General features: G+C 38.9%; 1 protein-coding gene across 1 annotated transcript in view; it reads right to left on the bottom strand.

The window, feature by feature from the left end:
- Positions 1-668: 668 nt before the first annotated feature.
- The window catches only part of LOC143410759 (zinc finger homeobox protein 4-like), an 86,404-nt gene continuing 74,721 nt past the window's right edge, over positions 669-12,351 (bottom strand). The window contains 6 exon segments of the mRNA XM_076871499.1: positions 669-1,707; positions 1,709-6,089; positions 6,641-6,679; positions 6,682-6,757; positions 7,272-7,472; positions 7,692-7,825. Of these exon segments, the coding sequence (XP_076727614.1) occupies positions 669-1,707; positions 1,709-6,089; positions 6,641-6,679; positions 6,682-6,757; positions 7,272-7,472; positions 7,692-7,825 (5,870 nt within the window).

The raw sequence follows: 12,351 nt of genomic DNA, 5'->3' as shown, positions 1-12,351 counted from the left end.
AAACTTTAAACAATGACTTATTAAAAGTTATTAAAATTTATTAAACTTTAGATATGAACTTTATTACGTGCTAAGTGCAACACAGGTAGATTTCTATGGCTAGAGGGCCCTCAACTTTTGATCTTCATTGCACTTATCGGGCAGACAAATTGAAAAAGAAAAAGAAAACAAAAATTCTGCCCCTTGGAAAGAACATAAGTTAAAAGACTGATGAATATAATATTTAATGTTTTGCATTCTTAATAGGTATATCAAATATTATGCAACATGTTTGTGTTGGAACGTCATTTGAAATGAGTTTTGAAATTGATATATACAAATAATATTTCTAAGGTAAAAAATATGATAAATTAATCAATACATTGCTAAGAATCTGCTATGATCTATCTAGTCTTTATTTTTCTTCATGTGCAGGTTGATCTACTTCTTGGTTATTAGAGCACTCTCTCTCTCCTCTCCTCTCCCCTCTCTCTCTCTCTCTCTCTCTCTCTCTATATATATATATATATATATATATATATATATATGTGTGTGTGTGTGTGTGTGTGTGTGTGTGTGTGTGTGAAATAATTTATAATTAATTTGGTTTGACTTACTGAAATTAAAAGAAATCCAAATTTACCCTATTCTTGGTCACTTGTGATTGACTGCTTAGTGCCATCTATTAACTAAACTGACTTTCCTTTATATGATTTACTGTTTGAATTTTGTGGAAATCCGGGCAAGGAGGATGGACTGTTCATTCCGGGGAGAAGAACTGGAGGAAGGCCAGGGAGTCCCGGATAGGCTGCTGGCAAACTGATACCATGGAGGGAGCTGCTGTCCATCATGCCTGGCTGCTGTACAGTTAAGCCCAGAACATCTGAAGCTTTCTTTATTCGATCAAATTCTTGCTGTGCCATCAGCTGCCGAACAGTAGTTGGAGCTAAATAATCTTTCTCCCAATCCAGCTGACTGCCCACGGTCTCTCTCACTTTTGAAATGTGCTGTTTGGAGAAAATATGATCTCTGATGGACAAGCGGGCAGAGTATTTCACCCCGCAGAGAATACACTCTGGTTTGGTGCCTCCCGTTCCACTTTGATTGATCATGAAAGGCTTCCCTATGTTGATTTTAAATTTCTTTTCTTTTGCCCTTGCGTTTTGAAACCACACCTGGACCACCCATTTGGGCAGACCAATCTCATTGCCCAGTATTTCACATTCTTTCATGGTTGGCGTTCGGTAGTCACTGAAGCAAGCCTTGAGAACCTTGAGTTGAAGATTGCTCATCTGGGTCCTGAAACGCTTATGACCTGGCCGATCATTACTTTTGGATTTAAAAGGGTTGCTAGACCCAAATGGATTCGGTGAGCTGGGGTCAGCTATGCTGGAGGTTTCACTGCGATCAGCGTTGTCATCAGGGTCATCTGTGATATAAAAGCTTTGGTCACGGTGACCATCTTTCTCATTGAAATGGATTGATGGACTGGTAAGTGAAAAGAGAAATTTGTCATGGCAGACCTCAGTTGTGGGTGTGGTTGCTGGTTTTGGCAAAGCATCCAGAGTTTTTGGCTCTTTAGGAGAGAGTGCTGGTTTCACATCTGCAGAACTTCCTGTGGTACTTTCCATCTCAGTGTTTCCCTCATCTCCAGTGGTGGCATCGCTGATAGCTGTATTGATGGACGAAGTCTCATCAAATTCAGCTTTAGTTTGATCATATCCAGACAGGAGGGGCGTTTAAATTCTCTACATCCTCAGGACATTCTGCTTTAATAGAAGAAAGGCTTAAAAGATTCTTCGGTGACAGCTCTGCTGTTTTACTAACAGGTGTTGACATTGTAGAAGCCAATTCATTCTCACTCGATAGATCAATTTTAGTTAATGGCAAAGACGGATAATCAAAATAAATGTATTTCTGTGGGCTTTCTCCTCCGTCCTCTGTGGATATTAAAGGGCTTGGTGGCAAGCTGTAACCTGCCTGCTTTCCTTCATTCCAGTGCCGAGAGCGAATGTGGCTTTCTAAAGCTGACTTTGCCTTAAACAGGGCTCGGCAGAATGGACACCGTTTATGAGACTGTGCTGGACCCACTGCCCGGAACTGGCCTTTCCTTTCTCGTGCACGTGTATTCTGGAACCAGACTTGCACGACTCTTTTTTTCAGCCCGACTTCACGTGCAATATGATCGAGCATTTTGCGGGTAGGATTGGAGTCTAGCAAATATTTCTCATAGAGTATTTCCAGTTGTTCGGGGGTGATTGTGGTTCTCAAGCGCTTATCACAGTGTTGGTCTTCACCGCTATTCCCACCCTCCTTTTCGCTGCAATTATTATCTTCTTTGTCATCCAGTTTCCTTTTAAGGGAAGCAGCAACAGTGCCTGGGGTGGTAGCATCGTGGGAGGAACTGGTCTGAGGTGGCATTTGTGTGACAGAGCTACCCAGCAGCTGTCCAGTCATCAGAGAGTTGTTGGGATCGAATATCATGTAGGGCATGTCCAAGGGCCTTTCCAAGAATGGAGAGTGAAGGAACTGGTTTTGAGCAGCGAGGAAGTGCATGTCCTGGTGCTCCTGCCAAAGTTCCAGCGTTGGGAAGGCAACGGTACACTGATCACATTGGTACTGGAGTAACTGTGGAGGTAGACTGTTCTGGAGAGAAGTCATGGAAATTTGCAGTGGACTGGAAGGGACTGGGTTTTGAGAGGCCGAGGGAGGTCTTCCAATAAGTTGGGGTTGTTTGGGTGGCTGCGGCTGTGGCTGGGCAGTGGGCGCCTGTGGTGGGTCTATTGAAGTCGATGCTAATGATGGGGCTGGTTTGGTGCCTTGAGAAGGGGGTGAAGGGTCACTCTGCTTTGGCTTTTCTGTGGGATAGTCAGGTTTTGGAGAAGCCTTCTCAGGTTCTGGTTTGGGTGACAAAATCAAGGGCGTGCTAGTCCCCAAGCCAGAACTTGCTGCAGGGACAGTGGAGGTTTTGGCTGCATCCGTTTGTCCAGACACCGCACAATGCTTGTAAACCACCTGATCTGTGGCATCCATGGAGTCTTCCGTCTGGCTTTCATCTTGGGCATCGTCATCTTCATCCTTATAACACTGTTTTTTCTGATGTGTAATCAAGTCAAAGATCCTGGGGAAAACCATATTGCACTTTTTACATTGGTACTGCATGTTGCTCGTTCGAATGTAGCGTTCATTCGTGAGTTCTCTCTTTTCATTGTCTTTAGTTTCTGCTTGGTTCTCATAGCTCTTTTGTGCTTTCTGCCTGGCGTTCTGGAACCATACAACAAAAAACGGAGTGGGTAGATTAAGAATGGTAGAGAGTTGTTCTATTTCATCATCTTTTGGGTAAGCGTTGGTGTCAAAAAAGTCTTGTAGAACCTTCAGCTGGTAGTTGGTAAACCTGGTCCTCGAAGACCTTTTGCTGAAGGAGGCATCCGACTTGTAATGTTCTAAAGAGGCGGGCTGTGGGTCAATTCAGATATCTTCCAAAACAGTGATTGGAGGGTTACTGAAGTTGTATGGTGAATCCTTATTTCTCTGTCATTCCTTAAAAAGGGTATTTCGAAACCAGTGTTTGATAACTTTTTGAGAAAGGCCAGATTTCTCTGCCATTTCTTGGATCTGTTCTTCACTTGGAGAATTATTGATGTCAAAATAAGCCCTCAGGATTTTTAGTTGATCATCTGTAATTCTTGTCCGGGGGCGTTTGAACTGAGAATGCCTTAAGAAGTTTGGATCTAACCCGAGCTGCTGCTGGCAAAGTTGAGTGAGATCTGCTGAGAGAGTGTCCATCTGTGGCAGCTGCAGGGCAAGCTGTGGGGGGAGTGTGGGGTGTTGCACTGGTTGCATCATGATGGAAGAAAAGAGCGGAAGGTCCAGAGAAACAGGCAGCTGGACCTGGGGGGTAGCAGAAGGTGGGGGTGGAGGGGGAGGGGGAGGAGGAGGAGGTGGTGGCGGAGGGGTCGGGGGAGCTTGCAGAGGGGTAGAAACCGTGCTTGGGATTTTCATGGGACCCATGGGCGAAGGCTGTGGGGGAGCTGGTGGCAGGGGAGGAGGCGGAGGTGGAGGTGGAGGTGGCGGTGGCATTTCAGGGGAATATGGAGAATTTGGATAAAGCTTGTCATTGGCCTCCCTGTACTGAGGAGCAAATTTTTCTAGTGCTCCGTAGGGAAAAAATTGCCCATGTACATGCTCTTGGTGACTCTTCAGGATGAGAACATTGGAAAACAATTTACCACACGTTCCACATTCCAGTTTGTCAGTGTTTTCCCCTTCGCCACTCTTGTTCTTCTTCTGTACCTTCTGCCTGTTTTCGTTATACTGGATGACTAATTCAAAACCAAAGTTTTCCAATAAAGCTTTGGCTGCATTTCCTCTGCCCCCCGAGGCTATTCGGGGTGGAGGGATGGATGGTTCTGAGGATTTTTGCTTCTTTATGTCTTTGCCTTCTTTGAGTCCTTCACCTTCATTTACAAATTCTTGCTTTGGTTTCTCTTGCTTTTCGGCAATTTCTTCTGCTTCCTTATAAGATGGTATGTCCTTCATGATCTGGCAGTCTGTATTGGCTAGATTGTTTTGCTCTTGTTTCAATAATTTGCTTGGCTGCTGCTGCTGGGGTGGTGGCTGCAGCTGCTGCTGCTGCTGTTTCTGAGGCTACAGCTTGGGCTGTGTGGCTTGGTACTGTTGTGCTTGCTGCTGTAGAATCTGGAGTTGAGTTTGGCCAACATGATGTTGCGTTTGAATCTGCTGATCCTCAAGCAAGGAGCCAGCCATTCCTGTCATGCCCGGAATACCAAATGTGGCAGAGCCTGGCAAGCCCAAATCTGAACCCAGACTGAATTCCATCCCAGGTATGTAGAATGGAAAGAGAAACTGAGGCTGCTGAAACTGCAGCAGTGCTTCTGGAGTCATGGAAAAATGAGGCAAAAAGGCTGGGTTTAGAAACTGTGGCTAAAAGAACGCAGCTTGCTGTTGTAACTCATGCTGCAGTTGCATCTGAATTTGTGCTGGTGACTGCAGTGGGTGATGTGTAGGCTGAGCAGAGATTAATTCAGGAGTTTGCTTTTTATTTAATTCTTTGGCATCTAAGTGGGTATCTTTGCTGTTGACTGCTGCTAAACTCATGGAATCTAACATCCCTTGGCCAGGGCTATTTACGTTTGCTGCAATGCTGTGTCCACTGGCCACATGCCCGCTGGGCTCCAGCTTTGCAGCCCTGGCCTTTGTCTGGTGGAGCACAGACCTCATGTGGATTTCCAATGTCGAGCTTTGGCTGTATGCAACATTGCAGATGCTGCACTTGTAGGGTTTGTTGTCTGTGCTGCTGTTGGTTTCTTGTGGGACAGGACTGGAGGCTTCCTGCAAAAGCTTTTTCAACTTATGCAGGTGAGAGACTTAATTATAATGGACCAAAAGAATGTTCTTTTGGGTGAATGACTCTTTACACACTGTACATTTATATGGACGAGATGGATCAAGGAATTTTTCCATTGTAAAATTGGGCCCTTTTCTAAAAGGTAAGGTCTGCTTTGGTTCAGAGCCCAAGTCATCTGGAATAGAACTACTATCACTTCCTACAGGACTTGCCTTCCCTTCATGGTCTACCTCATACTCTCTCTCCATTTCCTGTTCTAAGCCATGGTCATCTTGGGCCGTAGCTTCACTTTCTGCCCAAAGTTCACCATTCACGGGCAAGGAGGCATAGAGCTGTTGAAGTTCAGTTTCACTCAGTTCTGGGTGGCCTGCTTCCAAGTGTTTTTTTAAAGCCTGGAATGTACGGAAACTACGCTGGCAGAGGTTACACATTGTTGCAGCCCGAATTGCATGATAATGGGAATGTATCTGAAGCTTCTGCATAGTTTTAAAAGCCAAGCTACAATGGTTACAGCAATACTTATAAACATGGCGGTCAGAAACAGAGAGAGGTTGCCATTTTTGCTGTTCGTTTAGTTGATCTTGCAGTGTGTCAGGGATTTTCACATCCTTACTGCTATTTTTATTCCATTCCAATATTTCTGGGGGCTCTTTAGCTGGTTTCTGCTCCTCACTCTTTATTTCCAAGCTAGCCTTTGAATCCTCAAGACCTGCCATACTTTTCTCATCCATTGGGCTTTCACCTGTTCAGAGAAAGCACAAACCTCTGTTACGAAATCTATGGCTCCAATATCAATAGATTGTAAATAGGATAAATATAAAGACCTCTGACTTAACTGATTCTTTGGATATTTATTAAGTAATTAAATGTTACTTTAAATATTTACTAAGTAACTACTAACAGCACTGGACTGGATCCTGAAGACATGATAATAAGTAAGAATTCATCATCAATCTTGGGGAATTTCAGGATAGGGAAGAAAACAAGTCAAAAGTAAAAAAAAAATACACTATGTTACAATTGGCATGATACCAAGGGCCATAATCTTGGTGTTAGTTAATTAAAACAACATAGAATATTCTTGGCTGTTCAGCAATTAGATTTCTCAAGGACAGGTGGAGATAACCAGTTGTCAAATATGTCTTGGAAAATAAGGCTCACGGAAACATTGTACATTTTCTTCCCTTCATGCTTTTTAAAAATAAATCTTTAATGGTAAGAATCTTGGTGCACTGCCACAAGGGCAAGTCCCTAAGTGCCTTTTCCACAGATCTTCATCATAAGCTGGAATACCTGTATATTTCCCAGATGCCTCCGCTGTCATGGCTGCAGTGTGTCCCGCTCTGACTTCTCAGAAGTGGCTGCTGGCAGCAGCATACTGTTTGGCATTATCATGTCAGGGACAGGCACCTTTAAAAACCAAAAGGGTTCCAAGTTAAATGTACTCCAGAAAATTATAAATTCCATCACTTATCCCATTTGGCAGCAGCATATCCCATTTGCATTTTTCCAACCAAAGCAGGGACATCTATCCCTTCAGATTTCAGACCAATGCTGTTACAATGCTGTACTTTTCTTTTCTTTCTCTTAATTATGGTTTCAAGCTTTTTGTAGGTCTATTTTTTTATAATGATAATCAAGAAACTTTGAAATGCAAAGTGCCCACATGAGTCATTTGATTAACATTACAGATATAAAGAGACCACAAAATACGTAGTTAATTAGGCTATGCTTTGTATCATATTTTTTTTCTCTAAGCAAAAGAGACCACAAATGGGCCTCCACTGTGATTTCTATAACACAGTCAATAAAAGACCTTTCAGTAGCTCAGAAGAAATAAATTTCTACCAACCCATAATTACATATTTGCATTGATAGTTTACCCAGATCAGGTCACACATGCATCAACATTTGGTATCCTTACTGTCATAAGCAGCTTCTCCACACAATCTGGAGACACACTGCACAAATGAGTCAGGTGCAGCTGGAGATGCATTTTGTTGCTGAGGACGTCCTGGCAGAGAGGACAGCAGATGACTAGTTGCACTGAGTGCTGCGACAGCACGTGCATCTGCATCCGACTTTGGTCCCTACTATTGTAGTTACAATAAGGACACTGATAGAACTGGAAAAGATTGAATAAACATGACCTCTGTGAGTTAATGTATTTTGATGACTTCAGAACTTTGGCAGTAATACCTAGTGTTAATAATATTGCCCTTGGATATGTCTATGTGCATTTCAATCACATGGAATTTGGGGGGCTCTTAAACTATTAGTAACAGGTAAACAAACAGACAAACAAAAAGAGATTTCCACAACAAAGGAAAACAGCATTATTTACCTGTTCATGACAGAATTTATTGTCCTCTGAAGGTTTTGAACTTTTTGTTGCAACATCCTCTTCTTTAGCCAACAGGAGTGGCTGGGTGCCCCCTGCTACACTGACTTTTAGCTCCTTCTCTGGTGTGATTATTCCTGATTGCAAAAAGAATAGAGCAACTCAAATTATAAACATTATATCATAAATAGAAAATTATGTTTTTCAAATAACTGACTGTCAATTAACTGAGTCACAAAAAGAATTAGGCAAGCACTTTTAAATGATGCTCAGATCAAAACACAAGAAACACATCTTTTTTTGTCCACTGACTTAGTAGACTTTATAAATATATTTTCAAATGTACTCCTGTCTCATGTTTAGATAACCCTAGGTGGCCTTGAGAGGTTTATCAATAACGTGTGCTCTCTGGTGTCCCAGAATGCCTTCATCGCATTAAAACCAATCTATTCCCATTCACAAATACAAACTCAGAAATTCATTATTTTTACTAATATCTAATCAGCTATTTCTTTTTGAAATCTCTGAATGAAGAGAATATTTCAAAATTCTGAGAAGAGCTGGCTTGATATAACTCAAGAACTAAAATATTTTGACATCATTAATGGATTTAAAAATCAAAAGATTGTTAAAGCAAACCATACATTACATTGCTATTGCTATTGCTATTAGGGATATTATCTTTGCTGGAGATGTTTTAGCACTTGGCTGTACACACAGCATTATAGGACAAATCTTAAGAAGACAATTGCTTTATGAGGTTAATCCAAATACTTGGTGTTAAAGATGACTTAAAATTTTGCCCAGATGAGCAATGTAATATGGTGGAGTCTCACACACATCAAAGAAAAGAGCACAATTCTAATTTCCCAATCTAACAGAAAATTCTTTCCAGCATCAATTTGCCTGATAATCTCCTCTGTGAGGCTGGATATTACAGCGACATTGGGTAGGCATGTCACATACATCTCACGACAAACACAAAACCGCATTTACCAGCCATTCCAATCTCATCATAGCACGGCATCATCTGACCTTTTTTCTGCTGTTTATTATGAGTATTTCTAATTTTAACTTTCAGTTTTCACTATCTTCCAGTCAATTTGCAACTAAATTATTTCCAGGGTGAGGACACTATCACTGGACAACTGGGTGCAAATACATCTTGAAATGCAATGAAGCTAAACCATTGATTGCTATCAGACCCCGCGTAAATATATAGTCCAGGCGTAATCTGATTGTATGCTGTGCATGAAGATTTATCTTGATTTTTCTTCAATCCACATGCAGTTCATATAAATGAATAAATTAAAGTGATTTTTTTCTCTTTTTTTTCAAAATAACCCACTTTTTATTTAAAAATAAGGTCAAGGGTGTTTTGGAAACAAAATAAAAATGAACAATATTTTTACTCTGGGTACAGATGCATAATATATACCATTTAAATAAATTCAGAAATCTCAAATTCATAACAAATTCAAGGGTTATACTGAGGAGACTAAATTAAAATAGAATCTAAATGATATAATGACAATAATTTTATTCCTTTAGGTTTGAATTAGTTCCTGACATACAGAATTAGTGCTGAGTTTTCTACAGATTACATTGATATTGATTTCTGAATTTATAAACATTGGATTTTATTTTAATTAACACTTTTGTTCTCTATTTGCATATGCTGTAGAGAAATTCAAATTCTTTTTAGATGTTTAAAAAATAACGTGTAATTTGTATTTGAATAAACTTAAATTTGAAATAAATTTAAAGTCTCATTATATTGATTAAAAAGTATCTGATTATCTGATACCTAAAGATGTGCTAAAACTGGGGATGTTCATCTCACAATTAATAAAAATTCATTTTTCTTTCTCAAAGGAAAGGCAGAATATAATTTATGCTTAGTAGATGTTAAAAAATTTACAAAAACAATATGATATTTAATATTTGCAAATTCACTGTTTACGTATCAGATCAAGTTGTGCAAAATTGACTGTCATTAGAATCAGCAAGTGCCTATCAGTTGCCTCTGCCTGTGAAATTTTTCTTTAAAAGTTTCTATTAATGAGTAAGAATATGCTTCCTTAGAAGATGAATACACCATGATGTAACCCTTTTCATTATATTTTGCTCCTAGTAGAATTGGACAAGACAAAATTATAAATCCATTCAAGACTATCACAAAAAAAGTTGAAAAAAAATTGTCCATGACATTTGTTGCTTGTAGGCCATTTGGAGCATCAGAAATAGAATAAACTTTCCAGAAACTTTTATTAAATGCATATTCATGGGCTTAATTAAAAATACACACACACACACACACACACACACACACACACACACAAATGCGTATCTTATCCTGACATTGATATCATAAAAGAGAATAAAAGACCACACATTAGGGTGCCTGCTTGTAATCTCAGCAGCTCAGGGGGCTGAGGCAGGAGGACTGCAAGTTTGGGGCCAGCCTGGGCAGTGCAGCAAGACATCATCTCAAAATAACAAGTGAAAAGGGCTGGAGGTTTAGTTCAGTGGTAGATTGCCCAGGAGTTCAATCCCCAGTAAACCAACCAAACAAACAAAACCATAAAAAAGTATGAAGTTCAAGATTTGAGACATTTTACTAAGCCTATACAGTGATGTGTGTTTTTTTGTATAATTTATACCTGTGTATTAAGGATATATTGCCTTTATTTTATGCTTATTATATTCATCAAAAACATAATTGCTTTGGGGGCTAGGTTTGTAGCTCAGTGGTAGAGTACTTTCCTAGCACGTGTGAGACAATAAGCTCTATCCTCATCACCACATAAAAATAAATAAATAAAATAAAAGTATTACATCCATCTACAACTAAAAATATCTTAAAATACTGTTCTGTGTTGCATCAAGAAAGGAAAATTTAAGTTTCAACTATTATAGGGCTATTTGGCTAATTAACTGCATTCATTGAACCATGAGTTTTCACATAAGCTGTGAAGTTTCCAAAGACCATTTTGCTTTAAATTAAGAAGCTATAAAATTATAAATAAAGGCTAGCCTGCCTAACTTTAGCTATGTGCCCTAGAAATGAAAATAACTCATAGTAAGTAGAAGGAGAGAATTCTGAAGTATAATAACAAATGACAAAAATGACTCTTAAGCTTGAGGAGGTTGGGAGGACTATTTTTTTAATATATCCTTATTTTTATTTATTTATTTATTTTTATGTGGTGTTCAGGATCGAACCCAGGGTCTCATACATGCAAGGCAAGTGCTCTACCCCTAAGCCACAACTCCAGCCCTGGGAGGACTATTTGTAAAGACAGTAGAAGACACAGTTTACATATATTTGTCTTTTATACTCAGAGGGGTGTTATCTCGAGTATAATATTATGCCATTCCTGGCAAAGTACAGGAAATTTGCTTGGTTGTTTTTCCTGAATTCTAATTTCCTAGACATGTCTTTTATTAGAGAAAGGCCAATTAATTTTAGGAAGGTTCTGATAATGTTCTGTGATTAGTTAGTTTGTATTTGCAAACTTAAATTTGAAATAAACCCAGTTTGTTACCCTAGACCAGAAAAAAAAATTGAAATAGATCATAATATATTTTGTGTCATAAAGGACACCACAATATTCCCAAAGAACAATGTCATTTTAATGAATTTTAACTAAAAAATGAAGTCAAATTACAAATAAACACTACCACATAGATGAGCCAATGATTATCTGTCAGTTATAGGATTAGCTAAATTGCATGAGATTGCTAATATAAAAATGACATAATTCATTTCAATTCAGATGCCACCTACTTAATAACTCTCAATCCCTAAAATACAGAAGGTTGTAAAATCGTTTTTACTCATAACAAGTGAGGAAAATCCAATAATGCATGTGTACCCCTAGCAAATCTTGAAAAAAAAAAAACAATAAAACAAAACACTGAGTTTTTATTTATGAGTCAATATATTTGGTAAAGTTTGAATACTATAAAACTTGGATATAACAGATGTTATTCAACTCTAAATAACTCTAAATTATAATTACCAGTACAGTATTCTTTCTAATGAGAGTAGAATGAAAGGATAATTTTAATTGCAATAATGAAGGTTAATTTCCATCTTTCCTCATGTTTACTCCCTTATTAAAAAGTGGTCCCCTTAGCCACGGCAGAGACATATTACATTTTCAATGCAAATGTATTAATCTATATTAATTCTTGTACTGCACAGAGCTATAATTTGGATTATAATTAATCTAAAGTGGCACTAGATTTAAATGACAATATAAATGAAGCATTACGAGGCTTTTCTATTATGCATGAATATTCAACAAATATAACTTGCATATTGCCACGTCTCATTTTGAGAGCTCCAGTCCTACAGATTAGTGTCAGTAACACAGCACAACAGCTTACACAAACATAGCCTTCCTAACGTGTGTTAATTCCTTCATTTTTAAAAAGTTCTATGTTTTATTGAATTTTTTGGAATGTATAAAGAATATTTCATGTCCTTAGATCATTTCACATTTAGTTCAATGAATATTTTTGAGAACAGTTCATTTCTAGGTATTTTGATTTAGAGATAAGTAGAAAAACATGGTTCCTACCATGAGCTCATGGGTTGGAAAGTGGGGAGAGGTGGAGTGTATATGTGTTTGTGTGCCTATATATTAGTTGTGTG

Source organism: Callospermophilus lateralis, chromosome 11 (assembly GCF_048772815.1).
Source record: "Callospermophilus lateralis isolate mCalLat2 chromosome 11, mCalLat2.hap1, whole genome shotgun sequence".
In the NCBI taxonomy this organism is placed as follows: Eukaryota; Metazoa; Chordata; class Mammalia; order Rodentia; family Sciuridae; genus Callospermophilus; species Callospermophilus lateralis.
The sequence above is the reverse complement of the archived record's forward strand: the minus strand, read 5'-3'. Positions and strand labels throughout refer to the sequence as shown.